This window comes from Scleropages formosus, chromosome 6, assembly GCF_900964775.1.
Source record: "Scleropages formosus chromosome 6, fSclFor1.1, whole genome shotgun sequence".
Taxonomy (NCBI): Eukaryota; Metazoa; Chordata; class Actinopteri; order Osteoglossiformes; family Osteoglossidae; genus Scleropages; species Scleropages formosus.
In genome coordinates this window covers 27522894-27542841 of record NC_041811.1, presented here as the reverse complement: position 1 = coordinate 27542841, position 19948 = coordinate 27522894, and the positions used below count along the sequence as shown (strand labels likewise).

At 40.1% G+C, this 19948-nt stretch overlaps 1 protein-coding gene across 11 annotated transcripts in view; it reads right to left on the bottom strand.

The window, feature by feature from the left end:
• Nucleotides 1–18817, bottom strand: part of tcf4 (transcription factor 4) — a 142207-nt gene extending 123390 nt beyond the window's left edge. For 3 of the 11 annotated variants that reach the window (XM_018752140.2, XM_018752150.2, XM_018752092.2), the window contains exons 1-3: nucleotides 16421–16512; nucleotides 16073–16111; nucleotides 15004–15076 (exon numbers count right to left, since the gene is read on the bottom strand). In XM_018752140.2, the coding sequence (XP_018607656.2) occupies nucleotides 15004–15076; nucleotides 16073–16111; nucleotides 16421–16492 (184 nt within the window). In that variant the 5' untranslated portion in view covers nucleotides 16493–16512. Of the gene's footprint in view, nucleotides 1–15003; nucleotides 15077–16072; nucleotides 16112–16420; nucleotides 16793–17339; nucleotides 17674–18610 lie in introns of those variants that run through there. The other 8 variants (XM_018752159.2, XM_018752130.2, XM_018752167.2 and 5 more) reach the window with 6 other exon arrangements.
• Nucleotides 18818–19948: the final 1131 nt, after the last annotated feature.

Here is a 19948-nt window from a genome sequence, read left to right as displayed (position 1 = left end):
TGAAAGTGTTCCAAAACACAGCCTAACCTTTAAAAGTGTGCTGTCTAGACAACGGAAAACAGGGAACAGGAGAAAAGCAGGCCGTGTAAAACAAGCAGTAAAATCTTCCACGTCGGCCAGTGGATGTGCACCGTTACACCGTTTCCTGTTTTCCAAATGGGACTTCCACATATTAATACTGATGAAAATTCCAGTCCAAAACAATTACGCTCTGTCAAACTATTTCATAATGTCCTGTCCAAGTAAAACTAATGGCCACAGGAGCCTGAGACACAAATAGATAATACTTTATGTAACCTTTACATTCACCGTTACATTTATTCATTTAGAGGACATTTTTCTTCAAAGCAGCTTATAATGTTAAGGTTACAATTATTAACACATTTATACAGCTGGGTAATATTACTGGCGCAATTATGGTAAGCACCTCACTCAATGGTGCTACATCCCGAGGTGGGCATCGAACCTGTGACCTTTGGGTCCAAAGGCAGTAGCTCTAACCGCTACATTACCAGCTGTCCCAAAATGTCCATTCTTACATAAAGATATTATGTAGATTTGTAAAAATAAGTCTATACAAAGAGTGATAACGGGTTCCATGTATAAAATGCCATTTACCAAATAGAGCTACCGATTTACTATTTAGTGATACATTAGCTTGAGAGCGGGGGGCTCGGTGGCGCAGTAGGTTGGAGTAGGTCCTGCTCTCCGATGGGTCTGGGGTTCGAGTCCCGCTTGGGGTGCCTTGCGACGGACTGGCGTCCCGTCCTGGGTGTGTCCCCTCCCCCTCCGGTCTTATGCCCTGTCTTGCCGGGGTAGGCTCCGGCTCACCCGTGTATTTTCAGAGTGAAAACTAAGCCGCAAGCTTTGCAGAAGCGCACAGTTTTTCTCCCTCCTGTTTTGAGAATGAGTCCCGATTTATAAAGCATGACCAGAACATGACTCGTACCTGGAAAGTAAGTCCTGACTGCCACAGACATTTTCCTGTGACACACGGGAAGTGCCAGCATATAGCGCCTGGTATCTGCTTTGCACAGCTTCCAAATAAACAGCAGCAGTCCTAGGGAACTGCTCCGCTGGTCACTTTGGCAGAGGCTCGTTTTCTCAGAATCAACAAACTGACAGGTGTTTAGAACGCTAACGTACTTGTGAACGCATGAACGTCAAATTTCGTAAAATCTCAAGTCCTAAAGTGTAAGAGGAACGAGTTCGGCTGAGGATCGCCTGCTAACGTTTCCCCTTTGTCGCAGCGCAGCGGCCCAGGTTTTAACATGTCCTTTCAATCCCGGAGTCAAACAAATACATCCAAAGAAGTTTGACTGTGCTCACTGAACATTCAAACACAAAAAGCAACCACAGGCCTCTCGCGGAATCTTATCCTCATCAACAAAGGGGATCGCCGGATCACAACAGGGCAAGTTGGTAGGCAAACGGCTTTCAGAAAAGAAGGCGCCCCGAGGCTAAATGAAGGAAACACAGGAGCTGCTAAGCGTCAAATGTATGCGCTCGGGGCGGCTTCCTGAAGTCTGACACTCATTTGAACCCCTGTAATGCACAATGCTAACACCTTGTTCGCAGGAAGTACCTGACAAAAAAAAAAAAAAAAAAAAAAAAACACACACAAACACAACAACACTACATCAAGAACGCAGACAAACACACACGAAAAAAAGAGGTTCACCAGAACTAGGCAAGCAAACTCCTAACACAATTTGCAATTCTTTTTCAGATTCGAAAATTTGTACGTCAGGGCTGGATCGTGAAAAACTTTACAGATGAAGCTTTTAGATCAAATAGATTATACTTGGAAAAAATTTTAAATTTAAACAGGTTATTCAATGTTATATTTCTGATCATCCTGATACAACAAAGGCAGTAACCCATGTCATAACGCTCTGGATCCTGTTAGCTATAGAACCCTAATAAAGCGCTTTTTACAATGTAAGGAAATATTCCTTTCACACACTCTCTGAAACAGATAGATGTATATATTTTTAATATTCTTGTAGAGGAAACAACATCCCTCTACATGGCACTTAACAGAGTCTAAACACTGTAGCTGTGCCGTTTATTTTCGGCGACTGTAAGGGAAGGGATACACGGTTCCTCCGCTCCAGCACGTACAGCACACGGTACCATGTAATTCCACGATACACAAGCGTTACTGCAAATTATGCCAACAAGAATGTGACAATGAAACACAAACTCTCTACCCTCCCCCACCCAGATTTACAGTGAACCTAACTAAAGCTGAAAGTAATGTTTCTGAGTGTTTACCTTACCAAATTATTTAGTGGCGTAGCAAATGGCAAGAGGTAGCTTACTTCATTATGCTTTTCATTTCTAATGGACAGTAAACCTAAGGGATAGCTCGTCATTTTAAGTTTGCATCAAATTCGGCCATGTGCCGAGGACTCCCGGGGCATCTCGGCAAACTTCGGAGGCCTACCGGAGCACGGCAGATAAAGACTTGAACGATAGGAAAACAGCAATTCTAACTTGTGAACACCTGCCTTCTGTTGACCTTGAGTTTGACACCAAATACATTCTGGCTTCTTGGCACATCGCGACATCTCCTAGTTCCCACACTCTCTTCAGTGTACAGTACAATCTGTAACAGGCTGAAAATAACAGCGTGTTAAGTTGCAATGCTAAAAAAGCTACACACAATGTGCTTTTTTCTCCAACAAAGACAGAAAAACACCTGAAAACCAACCCAGGCAATGTAAGCTTTTGGATGTTGATGAATATATTTTATGATGTATAAATTATCAAAGTACCGCCAAAAAGACACAAGTTGTCCATTCCTATTCATCGGTAATGTGAAATTTCCGAGAATTCTGTAGCGAACAGAAATTGAGAAAGACTACATTGTTGTCCCATGCAAAGTGGGGAATTTTAAGAGGTAAGCAAATGCATACATGCCGTTAAAGACAATCTAATTTGGATTTTGCCTATGCGTTTGACAACAGTGGTCTTTTCCCTACATAATAAAATATAAATAACTGAGAAAGACAAGTTCTCCCCCTTAAGGCTTTAATCTAGAGACAAACAAGCTCTGTGAAAGGGTCCCTGTGCTGCTGAACTCAGTTCCGCACAAATTATATCAAATGTCTCCCACTAACTACATTAGAAAGCAATTATATCTTAATGGCTGTCTAAATGCATTATCACCATTCATCTATCCTTTAAATATTTAAAGATAATACCTATCTAATTTGTGAAATTTGCCTGCAAGAGCGCACGTCTATTTAATGGTGGTGTTTTTTTTTTTTTTTTCCCCCTCTTTTTCTGTTTCCAGTACAAGGCCCCACTCCCAGTATCTCTGTACCAGTTTGTTTCTCCTCCACTCTCACCTGTCAGAGCGACTCTCTGCTGCCCTGCATGAGGAAATGCTCATTCGACTTGAACTGAAGCTGTTAAAAAGCCTGCCGTAACAAACGACACAAAGCCACTTACATTTCCAAATGCAAGAAAGTACACTAGTAATTTATGTCTGTGGACCTCTTTTTGACATAATAACATTTGTTTTTTGGGCAAAGATGTCTGGGGAAGGCTTTTAAATCTGCCCATTGCTTCATTACCGCTTTGAAAAACTAGATAAAAGCTGAGGGTACTCTTAAAAATTTGCTCAAATATGTACAGTGACATATGTATGAGTCTCACTCTGCTAAAATGTTAAGCATGGTGGTACTAGCTTTCAAGTACCTTATTTTAGTGTATGTTATTAGTTTATAAGGTTATAGTTGAGTATAAGATTTCAAGGTGGAAACTTCATTACATTCAATTTACTTGCATTAAAAAAGGGGAAAAAAAAAAACTTAAATTCTATAACTTCAAAAGAATATGACAAAGTGGAACATGTACTTCACATTGACACCACTGAGATTAGTGGATGCTGACACCCGTGCCACTCTAGTATCATTGCTCCATTAAATGCTAAAATGCTCCAACGTTATTTAGAATTTAATCATAAACCAAATTTAACAGATTATTGCAATTTTACTGAAATGGCCTCGAGCAAACAACACTTTCAGGAATAAAACAAACATCCACTGCTGTGAACGCATATATGTCGAATTCAGACCGTGTGTAGTCTGAAAACTGCTGAAGTCAAAACAAATAACAATCTACATTACAAATAGCATTAGGGCAATACTGAAAAGACAGACTTTTTTTTTAACAATATGGGACTTAATTTTCAAAGACAGATCTGTGAAAATAAAGCTTCCTTAACATATCACTTAATCAAGAATCCCCATCATGCACAACATCTCTTGTTCACACATTCAGAAGCACCATATGTTAAAACACTAATCTGCCTGATAATTTCAAGTACATTTGTCACCATTCTGGTCAGAATTATTAATAAAATACAAAAAGAAGGACAGAGTTGACCATACTAAGAGATGACACTATATAACTGATGCCTGGGTTTTAATGCTTCTATAAAGAGAGCAACAGATGATCTTTGCACAAAACAATCCAGCCAAGGGGAGCGCTTGTAAACCCAAATCTTTTATACAGCACCAGATAATTCACGAAATACCTTTAAGTACCACTAACAGCTCAGCCTAGCTCATACGCAGCACAAACAGAACAGAGCACTTAGATTCCTTGCATGTTAATACTATTAAATAAACAGTAAGAAAACGTGGGCAGCAAAGAGTGACATGATATAAGGTTATTAAGTCTTTGTTTACAGATTTGTATTAATAGAAAATGTGGAGGTAGATGACGGACTGACGGTTGAATAAAACAAACTGCAATATGCTGCTGTCACTGACCATGAAGCATGAAACACACTGAATGTTCCTGTCTGCTTACAGCTGAAGTCCGATATACCGAATATCTCAGAGTTGGAAGATACTGTCCGTGGAAAAGAACGTTAATCTGCTAGCATATTAATTCGGGACGACAACACGAATAAACGTGTCATTCTATTGATAACTACAGCTTTTCAGAGCCTTGTTCTACTTGGATTCCCTTCCACATCAATCCACACACGCAATCATAATAACATGCCTACAAGAGAAACCAGACACATTAATGCATGATCCCGAAGACAAGCACGGCTGATAGATAGCATTCACGTGCCAATCGACCTTACTCAGGAGCACAAGGGGATATTAAAGCTATAAGCAATCTTATACAAATAAGTCCAACATCTTTATCGTCAGTACAGTATTTTTAGGTTTTTGGACAAATGCAATATCATCTTTCAGATGTCTGCTATCCAAAGACAGAAACCAAACTGGTTGCCGCTGTATTACGGCTGTTTGGAAACAACGTGCTGCACTTCCGGCTTGCTGGCTCCAGGAATGGAAAGGGAAGAGAATGAAAACAAAAAAAAAAAAAAAAAAGAAAAAGAAAAAGTCAATGTCTTCATCTCTGCAGTCATCAAAGTGGAGGAGCAAGTGAGAAAGCAACTGCCTCAGCAAACAAGTAATCAAATCTGTGACAAGCAATTTTAAGTATCATATTTATATTAAAAAGCTGCCATTAAAATGCTCTTAGAAGTACAAATAACTGAGAATTAAAAAAAAATAATCACTTTAAAAAAAAAAAAAAACAGACTTGCATTGCAAGACAATACATCTGTTCTTGCATTCACAACCCGTTTTTTTTTTTTTTTTTTTTAAACCGGCACATATTCTGTGCATCAGAAAGTGCATAAACAGAAGTAACACTGAAATTGTGTCATAATTAGTCAATCCACACCTGCTTCAGTCCAGGCTTTACAGCAGCCTTGCACCTGTTTCTCCAGATAACCAGGATTTGAGGGGAACTCTGCAGGCCCCTGCACATCAAGACACTGGGAAAATAAATGAAGCAAGTGGAAACCACAGCACACCACAGCCAGCGCTGCAGAACACTGAGCTACACGAGGCCAGACGTGATATACCCATCATCAAACTTGCCTCTGAACAGACAACTCCCAAGCAAAAGTGGGTGGGGGGGATTGCTCTTTTCAGTGGACAGCTTTATTTTACATGTAAATCGCATCACCCCTATGCATACCATCGAAACACCAAATAGCTAATGTTTAAAAGGAAGGATTAAATAAAGACATAAACAAAACAGCATTTAACAGGTAATTTTACCTTCATATCTGGGCTCTTTATCACACTTTACCTAAAGGTCTGGAAATGGAGCGTTTTCACTCACTTCATATTATTTGTATTGTTAATTAAGAATGCTCCATTTCTACAATTATTCACAATACACCTTTAACGGAGCAATTAGCACTGGCAAAACTCTCCGCATTAAATGCTCAAATTTGTTTTGAAATGTCAAAAGCCGTTTTCCTTCCCCACGTATGTCTTCAAGATTTCCTTGCTTCTGGATGCATAGTCACAGAAGCTGAGACATGAAGCACCATTTTTCCCCTGTTATTATTTAGCTCACACCTTTTTTCAAGGCAACTTAAACCATTAGATTTGTATACGGAACTACTTACAATGATTCACATTTACACAGCATTAACTGGGTAATCTTTACTGTGGCAGTTCAGTGTAAGTACCATGCTCAAGGGGACAAAAGCAGGAGCAGAGATTTGAACCCAGAACCTTCTAACTGCAAGGCAGCAGCTCTAACTACTATGACGCTACCTGCTGCTCCTTTTCCTATCACATTTCAGAAGGGGAAGTAAGAAAAAAACGCAGTTTAAACAGCAGGAATGCCAAACATAGTTAAGTGTGTATATTTAAAGTAAAGCAATAATAACAGCAGGGTCCTTTCAGTTGAAAATGAAGTTTACCTCCAGTTGCAACAGTTAATATAAAAGTATTTGTAAATTTTTCACCTACTGAAATACCTTATCTGAAAAACTGTGCCTTCCTTACAAGGAAGATTTTGCCTATAGGAAGTAACCAGGTGCTTTTACCCTACAGCAACGGGAAGTACAGTGGTCACCATCACTGAATGCACTCAAAGGACACAAGTTTGAGTCTCGCTTCCTGCTGTAGTACCTGTCAGCAAAGTACTAACTCTGAATTGCTCCAATAAAAATTACGCTGCTATATAACTGTAAGTAGCTTAATAATGCAAGTTGATTTGGAGAAAAGTGGCGCCTAAATAAACATCTAACCAAGTACCAGGAATGAGGAGCAAGTTAAGCTTATTAAAGTACATCTTTCTGTAAATGCCAGGAAGATGTTATAAACAGCGTAGATGTGAAAAGTGTGAGCTATTTGCTGAAGGAATTATATAAAGATATAGGTGTGGTGGATGTCAGTATGTATATATGGGCATTCCAAATTAATGCATACCATCTGTCACTGCGTACAACCACACGAGCCCAGGTTACAAGTTTACACCGAGCAGAACCCATCACGCTGCATTCTGTTTTTCTCATTAACTAATACATTTTACTGCTCTGTCCAATCAGAGCTCTTGCTCACGGAGGTGGGAGTGCAACCATCAATTTCAAAGTGTTTGCAAGAGGGGGTGTACACGGGGAGGGGGGGGAAAAAAAAACCTAAAAACCAGACCTTACCCTTACAACATGTGGCTAAAAATGACAAAGACTAAATGGCAGGTTTGTTTTATGACTCGGTGCCGAACACCTGCAAAAAAGGAGGGGAAAAAAAAAAAGCAGCCCTCCATTCTTATAGCGAGGTCAGACGAAGCCTTTCATGTGAGAACTCTTCGGTGGGAACAGCTTCCCCGCAGCTCTGGTTACATTCCACTAAGCCACTCAGAGCTGAAGGAGTGCAAGTCGTGTGTGTAACCACAGGCACATAAAGGCGCAAAGAATCAGCGGTACGTACACACATAATTTCACACTCAAACACGTGCTGCTTAATGAACGGGGAAAACAATCCATAGGTATGGCAGGGGTCAGCGCAGGTCGAACTCCCCCATCTTCCTGTAGCCCCATTAATGTTGGGAGAGGCAGATGTTCATTTCGACGAGAGCTGAAAAATGCCATCTGGGCCGCAGTCAGTGTTGCTCTGCTGTTTTGCGGCACTTTGTCCAGTTACACATTTCGAACAATTTTTTTTTTTTTTTTTTTTTTTTTTTTTATTATTATTAAGCTGCCGCCATTGCGTTCTTCTGACGTAGATGAACAACAGCACTTCCGCATTGTTAACACTGGGACATTCACCAGCTCTAAAGAGGAGCCTTTTTTCTTTACAAGCAAATGGTTTGTTATTCTGTGCACTCATTGAGATTTTTACTGTTAACCGCAGATGAGTGAAGTCTTTACCTGTAATATTATGAAATACGCATGTCTCCGCTTGATTCCAGATTGACCTCCAGTTATCCAAAAGACAATGAAAAACCCAAGAGCAGCTACTTTAGAAACAATCCTGCCATTTCTGTCTCAACATGTGCATTTAAAAGAAACGCTACTGCATTTCCAACACCTGCTTTACCCTTGTAAAATCCATTTTTTGTGATCCAAACTGGTTAAAGCTTGAACTGGCAATAAGACCAATCTAAGAATTACACACACACATTGTCTGAACCGCTTGTCCCCTATGGGGTCGCGCGGAGCCAGAGCCTAACCTGGCAACACAGGGCCTAAGGCTGGAGGGGGAGGGGACACACCCAGGACGGGACGCCAGTCCGTCGCAAGGCACCCCAAGAGGGACTCGAACCCCAGACTCACCGGAGAGCAGGACCTGGTCCAACCCACTGCGCCACCACGCCCCCCAAGCTAAGAAATAGTGCTACTTAAAACACAAAAGAAAATAAAAACTTCATAAGTACATATTTATTGGATAATTTATGCTCTAATTACATCAAGCTGTTGGGGAAAATGGACATAACACACACAGTAACTGCAAAAAACTAATTAGAGAAAAACAAAAAATTGTCACTATATCCTTTTGCTCGGTCATGGCAATAGTGGATTTTTTCTTCTTCTTTATTCTAACACTTTGACTGTGTGATAATTAAGAGGGAGAAAACTATACAACAAAAGATAAAGATGCACATAGGCCTCCACCCCATCCACACCCACACATGTATATATCTAACAACCTCAGACTGATGGAAAGATAGTCTGTTTATGGCGAGGATTCAAACTCCAGAACCTGACAGAATGGAATGCGAGGAAAAGATCAACGTCACATCACACACAAAGCAGAGCGAGAGGGAGCCAGATGTTACCAATGTGTGGTAAGGAAGAGTCCATTCTTGGGAGGTCAACCCACTGTGTTTCCACAGCACAGGACAGCAACAGTGAGAAGCTGGGACTCCCAAGGTGGTCTCCAGAGGCATATGCTCCAGCAGCTACTATGTACTCAGCCACCTCTGTGCAAACACACCACTCCTTTCCTGTTATATATATATATATAATATATATCTCATGAAGAGCTGTCTTCTGCCATTAGTCAACATGCATCAATGGTCTTCACTTGGTGCAAAATATTGGCTATTGTGAAAGCACAGTACAAAAGAAAACTCAATTATACGTCAAGCGTGTTACATCGTAATTTAAGATCTCATTAAACACCTAGTACTTTTAGTTTCCTGTTATTTCCTACTCAGCACCCTTTTGAAAAATCCTCAGTGACCACTCTAAAATCGAAATGTACAAGTCAAACTACTGGAATGTCATTCTCTGTAAAGCTACGATAAACTATTTAATCTATATAATCCAATGTTTTCTTAAATCTGTTAATCTGTAGGTTTTTAACTGACGTTATTCAAGCATTTCACGTGTCAACAACTGCTGCCTTGCAAGAGGTTTTCACGGTTTTTCCTAAAATGGTTTCAAATCCATCGTTTTTGACAATGTCAGTGACTTTAACCATTCAGCGGTCTTTCAGTATCAAAAAAATTGCATCCTCAATGTTACCAAAAAAAAAAAAAAAAAAAAAAAAAAAGTCGCCAATTAAAATGTGCAAATAGCAGGAAAGGAACACCTTCAGTGCCCCACCCACCATTCTCCGCTGCCCCATTAACTCTTTCATTCCTGGCTCCTATGTGTGGCAGATGGCACCAGGGATGTTCCAGCAGATTCATGAGCGGGTTCACGGGGAGGAGGGGCCCTCTTCCCATCCAAGGCGAGCTTGCCATGTCCGCAGGAACAGCCAATACAGGCAAACACAATCAGCCAACATGGCGCCATGGCACTCCTCGAAACCCAAGCAGTAAACAGCCCAATGAATACTAGCACAAGCCCTGACAGTCAGGGCGGTAAGTCTTACCCTTAAAGGCATTTCATTTAAAATTCCCCCCTGCCCATGTTCTACTGGTGTACATTAGATTCAAAAAGCATTGCGCAGCATTACAGTAAGCATTTCTTTCATTTCAGTGGAGTTACTGAGAATGCCCCTGTTTTCACACTTTATTCAAAATATTTATGAAGAGAACTGACACTGTACTGTATTTCATACCAAGCGGTCAAAATTTACGGGTTGTTTGTTTCCGGTGCTCAGGAAAATGATGGAATTCAAAATAATATTCAAGCGTCTGGTGTGTACAGATATACATAGAATGCTCTTCTGAATTTACAGTTGCTCTAAATTGTTTGCTTTGGACAAGAATGTCAATCTGATCTACATCTAACTATAAAGATTCTCCATGAAAAAAATATCAGAATTACTTTAAAACAAATCATTTATTTTTCATACTTTTTCTTCTTCAAAAGTAAACAAATTGCTTCTTCAAAACCACAACTGACCATTACACCCAACCCACCATCAGACACAGCAAGTTTCAAGCATTTAACACATCAAACACACATTTCTAAAAACAGCATGGAATACACTGGTTAAAACACAGCAATCTAGCAGAGCAGAACAGTACTTTATATATTATTTTGCCACAATTCTTTGGGTTACCTAGACTCAAAAATATCCTCATTTAACATGTCAACTGTGTTTCTTTGCTTTTTACCTTAACAAGGAAAATAAATCAACACAAGCTTTCATCTATGCTATACAATATGAAGATTTATTTAAATTCGCACCCTGAAAGTCTGCCAACTACGAAAGAAGAAAACACCTACATAAAACAGGGGACTGCCATATTTCAATTATTGAGGCAATTTAACACGGAGTACACTCACAACACTGTCAGAGTTTCCCGAGGAAAAATTTCACTTGAGATCTTATTGAAGGCCCGAGAATTTTGCACAGAGAGCTCCGGGTTTCTTACTTCATTTTGACGACTTCCGTGGTGGAATCTACAGCTTGACAATCCACTCATTTTCTGTTTACTTGTTTACAAAGGATTAACTATAGCTCCGAAATTTCCTTGATCTCTGTATAAGCGTAAATTTGAAATTCTGATATTTAAGACACAGCGAGCCATAAAACATTAGCAACCACAACAGCAATAAGCATCACTCCTCTCTTAAACTATTGAGCTAAGGAACCCAAAAGTCGTCTACTTAGTGTGCTGCTTCTCCCTCTTTTGCCGTTTTCTCAAACACTCTCAGTATGCAAGCAATAAAAATTTCCCTCAGACTGCCTTTTGGGTCTGTCCATGTCTCGCATTATTTATTACAAGTGCACAACAGACATGAGCAAACAAAAGGTCTGCTTTGGCTCTGCTCCAACTATCACTTGAACGGCACAAACAGGAAGCGAGGCTGTTGGCCCAGTAGTTATACGCTTCACAAGAGTACTTGAAAGTCTAGTTTTTTCCATACATTTTAAATATGCATTTTTAACATTTGTTCATATCCAACAGAAAACTTGGATCTGAAACTAATCTCAGAATAGGTTGCCTTTCTTCCGCAGATTCCAATTCATAATTTGCCTTGTGGAGTCAGGTGCTGTAAATACACTCACGCTTGGCCTGGCAGCTTGCACAATACATCGGTTTATTCTGAAGACAGTGCAATGATTTCTGCATTTACGTACATGGTATCTTTTGAATAGCCCTAGATGTTTTTCAACGCTCACGTCCAACGAAATGACCGGGATGAACATGACATTTCAAAGCTCATCCAGAACTGAGCGTACAAGTCCTCCTACAGGACTTCCATCTGGAGCCCACTTGAAAAGGTGTGAAAATGTGCAAATCTCTACCAATCAGACTAAGGAAAGAAAACTTTCGGTACCTTCATGTACCACACAAATGATCTGATATCCCTGGCACAAAAGCCTAGTTTAAGTATAGGCTTTTGTGCCAGAGGAATTGGGCCAGAACATCAGAAACTCTTTAACCTCACCATGCTGATGTCACAGGGCACAAAAAGGCAATAAATTTAATGAGGGGAAAAAAAGCAGCTAAATCAGTAGGTTCCAGAGAAAACCGCTGCTTTATAAGACACAGAAAATGCTACTGTTACATTGTTAGCCTCTCCCTGTCAGTTATCTTGGATAAAAGCAACAGATAAATCAAAAACAACAATAATTATAATCATTGAAGAGGAAGGTTAGAAGGATGTGAAGGATTCACGTAACTGAGAAGGATTCATTTTAAAAGTAAATGGACACAGGCTTGAGGGAGGCTCCTACACAACTGAGTCTTATCACTTCCTGCTTACTGGCAGAGGCCATGAATGTCAAAACCTGGCCACTCTGCAAGACAAAACCTGCTTTCTCACACGACAAAACTGGCACCTTTACCGTTACATAGGGTCTCTTCCACTCCTTGCTGGCTTTGCGTGATGGCTTGCCTAGCCACTTCCCAGTGCAAGAAAAAAGAAGGGGAAAAAAAAAAAAGCAACTGATGAATAAGTTAGAGTAGGTGGCAGTCTAGCTGGAACATGTGATGATGTACCCCAAATGTACAACGCCAAGTACTAGGCTCAAGAACAATGGCAACACTAAAACTTCACTAAACGATCATAAGAAGGCACCAGAAAACATAAAACCTAGACACAAGCTTGAAATCGTCATTATCATTTACATAATTATTAGAATTAATAGTACTAATAATAACACTATTATTGCTAAAACGTCCATTAACTACTAATCCAATGCACAATTACAGCACAGTTTTTTGTAATCGTTCTGCTTACTAGCAGCAAGACAAATAAACACTATCAGAGGCAAGGGATGGTAGGAGGGGGAAGAAATTAAGTATTAAGTGACTGGTTCCCTGGCTTCATCTTTATTTTGAATGCAATCAGTCCGTTTTGAGTGACAAGCATGACCAAACCAGATTTGAATGAATAGAGGACGGGAACACTCAGGATTGAGAGGAGCACTTTATCTGTCTGTGTACAAGTACATCAAATGGAGCAGGATATTATTAAAACATTCTTACTCTGAACTGTGACTTAATAAGCTATGCCGATTAAGAAAACAAAAATATGGCATGCGATCAACATATCTGCCTTCGCCCAAATTTCTCAAATGCTGAACACTGGCACAGACGGAACTGAGCTTTACTGATTGTGTGCAAAGCCATCCTTTTACAAAAGAAAATAAATGCCAGAGTTGGATTTCTCAATCACCCTCTGAGCTGATCTTTCAGCCTGAATAAATAAATAAAATAAATATAGGCCACTGAGTACTACTTTATTTATTAATTTCCATCAATTCACACTTTATGAAAAAATTTCCATCTCTGTCTGACTGCCAACTGCAAGTTGCATGGCAACGGCTACAAGAAGTCTCCAAGAAGAGTCTTCTATCAGTCCTAACAGCCCAAAACAAAAACTCAAATACAGTAATGTAAGACAAAGTGAATCGAATAAGGTAATGCCTGAGACTGCCAACACTTACAGAGGGGTATGATGAAAATGTGACTAAATCAGAGAGATTTTAAAATAAAGAAGCCCTCCCATGCTTAATCTGTTGGGATTGTTTGCTTTCCTTTGCCAAAATGCAACCATGAGAGCGTCTAGATGATCCACTAACTGATCCTAATCTTGGAACATTTTGACAGGGATATTCATATGCTCTGACGAAGCATGCCCAATCCCCCACCATGTCTGATTTACAACACAGAACAGAAAAAACCAAACACAATATATACAGTAGGGTAGCAAAAGGCCACGTACCCCTTGAAACCTATTAAGCCACTGAGAACAGACCTGTACAGCAAATATATGGATCCACTGGGGGAATTTTTACATCAGGATTTTTTATCATTCCAGATGTATTTATGGTATAGGAAGATACAGAAATAAAGCTGTTTGAAATATGCATTTCTCAGCCTGTGCATACACACACACACACACACACACACACACGCACTACTACACACATACGGAGGGTCAGCATCTTTACAAGGCACAGTGATCTAAATGAGTGTATATAAAAGCATGGAAACTGTTTATTTTCATAACTTAAAACTATGTTTCTCCTACGCTGTATGTAGAAAACAACTATTTCATTATGTGAGAAATTTTAACAAAGCATTCTCTAAATCTGTTAAAACATATTAAAACTTGTTTATATGAATAGGAAGGCATAATGAACTAACAAAAAGAATGACAATTATAGTGGAAACAATGTAACAACACCGCAGGAAAAGAACTACAATAATGCTATTGGGCTACTTAAAAAAAAAAAACACAACAGTACTGTTAATAAAAATAAAAATAAAAAAAAAGACATTTCCCCAACAAACTGAAAGTGTTTGGTTTCAGATGCTGAAGCATTTCTGACCATGTCCACGTTCGCATCAGTTACAATATGCATATTTCACCTGCTGCCTCTTGCATAGCACAGGAAACCTACAATGTGGCCTGAGGTTTTAAAAGGCATGTGGTCAATTCAGCTCCCATCACATTCACACTGTACTGAGTGAGAAATTCAGACACAGCAATGCTCCGTTTACTGCCGCTCAGCAAGGTGACAAAACCACTGTTACGAGGCTCAAACACGAACCAAGATTGCACCCTTTTGCCAAGAAACACAAAAAGGGACAGTCTGAATACAGGGACGCAAAGTCAAATCCGTGACACGGTCAGCAGAAACAAATCAGCAAAAAAAATGTCCATTTTAACCACTTTTTCAAAAAAAAAAACTGAAAAACTGGTAAAATTCTTCAGTTTAATCTATGCAACTGATTAAATTGTTAAAGAAAATAACCATTCGACTGTTTCCCTATGACTTTCGTAAAGCAAACTGATCCACATACTTGAGCCTGTGAAATGTCCACTTCCAAGGGATGTTGGTCCATTTTTTCCACTGCTTACAGGGGGAGAAAACATCTACAAGAAAACAAACAGTACTTTAAAAAAGGGGGGTTTTGCAACAGTAAAACACACCATTTACTAATCTATATACATACATACATGATACAGCACAGGAATAACAATTCAGTTTATGCAACGCCTCAGTTTATTGTGCATGACAACAGCACAGCTAAGTATGTAATCTGCAGAATTTATTCTGGTATGGAAAAAGGTTAACGCTGGGATTGGAATAAAACAATTAAAATGTGAAGGCTACAAACACTCTCAGGTCTTTGCGAGTGCTGATGCCACAAACTGCAGGCTTCCCTACGCTGCAGATGTGGGAGATTCAGCTGTATTATGAGCCTTACCTACATTACAGGGTCAAGGGCTGCACAATTGCCAAGGAAAAAAAAAAAAATCCACTAAGCGCAAAATATCCTCAAAAACGTACCTGAGAAGCCCTGTGACACACAACCCGACTCATAACCTTACTTTTCAGCTTAGTTATTTCCTGTTACACCATGTTTTCTGTGATCCAAAAACAAAGCTGCCATGTAGCACGAGTTAAAGGAAACACTGCTGAGGGTAACAGTAAAAAAAAAATAAATAAATAAAAATTTAAAAAAAAAAAAAAAAAAAAAAAAAAAACTTAAAGACAACCTTTTTTTTCTGCTCAGCAGCTGGTTACAGAAGAGATGCGCCTTTTTAAGAGACTTAGTTACATAAAGTCACTTGATTTCTCGTGTACAAGGTGGAGATAGCACAATAAGTGGGGAAATGAACTCAAATGAATACAATGTGACAGTCAGAGAGGACCGGCCATTGAAATTAGCGGCAGTCCAACATGCTTCTCTACTTTGAGCGCTTCGCTCCAACTATTTACTGGCCCTTTCGGCCAACTGTCAGTCACACAACAATGTGCACAAAAAAAAAAAAAAACAACAGTTCTAAATGCACACCAGCATGTGGTGGGAAATCTACAAGGCAAACGAAACAAGAAGAAAAATACTTAAAAGTAAGATATACTACCATTGATGTTGGGAACATTTTCAAATCGCTGTTTCGCATCTATAAAACAACAAAATTACTAATGCAATCACACTTCTCTACACATGTTTCTGGAAAACACTTTAGACATTTTTTTTTTTTACAACCACAACTGTTTCTGCTTTTTTTTTTTCTCCTTCCATTCAACTCATTAACAGTAAGCAGAGATGCACAGTAATAATAACTTAAAAAGATCCGACTACAAATATGCGCTATGCCATGGCATTAAGAAGCTAAGAAAGTGTAAGCAGCATGCGATCATTATGTTTTTTTTTGTTTTGTTTTGTATTGTTATTATTGTATTATATAATAGGTGTAAGAATCGCTTACCGCACTGAAATCCAATAAGTCGCTGAGTTCTTTGTCTGTCCCTAAGGCAGCCATTCGCTGTTGGTGATGCATTTTAGCAAAATCACACAAACCTAAAAACATGGGAGAAAAAAAAAGCTGCGGTCAGAAGACGCCAGGTTTCGCACTAATAAGGAGGGGGGAGTGGATGTGTCTTCCTCAGATCCACGATGACCCACGGCTGCGCGAGCTCTCCCCACTGCCAGTGTGGAGCCTAGTCTCTCCTCCCGAGCATCGCTCGCTCTACGGGAGCCTCATATCAAACTAAACAAACCCGGCAGTGCGGCACAGAAAGAGGAATAATTCAAAAAAAAAAAAAAAAAAAAAAAAAAGAGAGGGGAAGGAAAAAAAAAAAAAAAAAAAAAAACAAGTCTCTCAAGTCGAACTCGGCTCGAATATGCAGGTTAAACACTGGGGTGGGGGGGGGAATGAAAGTGAAATCCCGTGCGAAAAAATACACACACATATGAGTATATGAATGAATGCCGCGGACTGGGCGAAAGAGGGGGAAGAAAAAAAAAAAAAAAACAGGCTAAAAACTAGCAAGCTAGCAGGCGAGAGGATGACTGAGCGCGTCGTAAATACTCGTGATAGTTAAAAGTAGCTAATTATGTGGACTTGTAGCCGAGTGCGCGGAGCTTCCAGGGAGCGCCAGTTCAGCGAGCCATGTGGCTGAGCGGGCGGAGGAGCGGAGCAGCTAAACGTGTGCGCGGACAGCCACCTAGCTACTACCTCTGCGCGCACGCATCCGCCGCGCCGAGCGCCCGCAGCGCTGCAGCCCGCGCGCCTCCGACACGCCGCCGAAATGCGCCGCTTCCTCTTTCCCCCCCAAATCATTGTTGTTTTTTTTTTTGTTTTTTTAAAAATTTCGATAGGGTGCAGCAAAAGTTACTATTTTTACCTCAGTGTTTCGGCGAACAACCGCAAATTCGGTGTAAATACAGCACCGGCGGCGGTGTCTGCGCGGCGTTCCGTACGCGACACATGTAATTGTGAGGTTGCGTGTAGCGGGACGGAAACTAAATATTCCGCGATATTTAATATGTAAGGGACAAGGCTCGATTGAAGTGAACGAGCGTCGCTATTCCACGCACAGTCGTCGCGGAAAACTGGGAAATGCGAGGGACAGATTTAAGAAAATGGAGAAACACAACTGCCGGGTGCGCAAAGAATTCATCACGAGTGAAAACAACTGAAATGATCACACTTCAACTATGTTTATGGGCTCCCCCCTTTTTTCTCTAAGAAATGTACTTCCAAATATTCCGACAGTGTTCATTTAGTGATCCATTCCACACCATGGATCCGTACACTGTAGATTCGTTTACTTCGCTGGCAATGCTAGTCAATGGCTGTGTTTCATATGTTTATGGAAGTTAGGAATACTATGATCTGGATTATAGTTCTGCGGCACCACCATGCATGCAGAAATATGATGGCGCTCAACCAGTTCCGTATCTTTCCCTTTTCCTTCCCACTGACAGCACGCAGAGTGCAGTTCATAAAGTCGAGGGCGTTTTTTTTTTTTTTTTTAAACTCGAAGCCCTCAGCGCCTCGCCACTTAATTCTGGCTATTAAAGGAAAGAAAGAAATGTGAAGAAAACTTGTAACACGTAGTAATTTCAGGTGTCAATCAGCCATTCCGAGTGAGAGAGAGAGAGAGAAGGAGACTCACTAACTGACACCGAGGGCTGGGGGGGAAAAAAACACCAACTGAAACTTTGCAAAGCTAAGGGTTATAAGCACAGGGTCATTTTAATTCGTTAAAGTGAGGGGAAAAAAAAAAAGTTGACAGCACTGGAGCAGCTACAACGTAAGGACCTCCTTGCTTGCGCTGAGAAGAAAACACGAACTAAGCACATCCAACCAATAACACAAAACTCTACTCCTTAGTCGTGTTTTTTTCTTTATTTCCACACCACGATGATGCATTACTTAAACTAGATTCAAAATAATATATTTACAAGATTTTTTTTCTAATCTTACTGGTCACTCATAACAACTTGAACTACTATTTCTTGCTTAATAACACCAACATCGAAACGGATAAGCGCAAACATTGTTCTTGCCGGAGAACGATGTGTAGCAATCAAGGTAGGTACGGTAGGCGGTTATTTAAAAACAAAAAAAAGGCGTGAGTTAGCTGCAGCGACAGTTTCCCACATGACCCACTTGCACAAAAGGAAGTTGTATATCCAGATGTTGCCTATTTGTTTTGTTGTGGCTGGACTGTTTGCTCGCTCGCGCGCTGCCTCGTTCGCTTTCAGCTCCCATTTAGCTAGCCACCTCGTTCGCTAGCTACTTTCCATTGCTCTCGACTAGCTGCTCCCGTTATCCCGTGCATGCTCCGGCAGCGCGTGCACGACGAAGTCCCGTCGACATCCGGGACGTGCGTCACCCTCGCGCTCCGGGTCACGCACACGTTACGTCACGCGAGTGCTACATCTGTCCTAACCGAACGCCTGAAGGACCTTTACGACCACAGTCGTGGACGTGGGGCTCGCGATCCGCTGAGGAAAGTGGAGCCTCGCAGTGAAAGAACGCATAACTAAACATTAGCTTAGCACCTTGTAGTGTCGGTTTGAAATTAATAGCTGTAACCTGAAACCTTTATTGATTTTCCTTCCTTTTCTCCCCCCACATACTCACTCTCTGCTATATAATTGTGTCTTGTTTTATTGTAGCTTGGTAAGGTCACATTCAGAGAGGCAATAAAAATACTACAGTTTGCAGTTTTACACAGTTGGTGTTTCCTAATCAAATGTTGTACCACTATGGTATGGAATACAAAGTCTTCAAGAAGTCTTTTAGAATCATAATTAAGTTGTTATCCATATGAGGAAAGTCTGTATTCAATGGGAAAAGACGTTTAATTCTTACAGTATATAATATATATATATATAATTCTTGCAGCAAGGGTGAAATACTCTGTCTGTAAGCAGCACGCCATTATCAAAACTTGGAATTTGTTGTCATTTATTCACTTGAATTTCATCAAGATGAGTCATGTTCATTATCTGTGTAGTGCATATCCCTAGTAAATGATTTTTGTTTCTTGATTTGAGTGCTTGTGGATTCATAGCTGGATTTCCGACTTAGTCAACAGTTCATAGTATATGATGTAAACTGTACCATACAGAGAAAAAGGAGTGCATTAAGGTTTTGTACCTGTCCTTGTATCCAGTAGCAATGAACCTGTGCAGTTTTGGCACTGATTTAAAAGCTGCATTTATTGTCTGCCCCTAAATGTACTAACATAAAAATAGCTACTAACAGTAAATCATGTACAGTACAGATTTTAAAACTTTTAAAATATTTACATAAATCACTAAAACCACTTCAGCTGAGTCACTAGAATGTGTTTTTAACAAATTTAAACCATTTTGAATGTGTATTTCAATCATCTAAGTAACAGTAGTTCACCTCAGTTGTCCCATACATCGTAGTCAGTTAAATTAAAGTTACACTTTTGCACAGAATTCACATGTGATGTGGTGTACTTTTGATTCT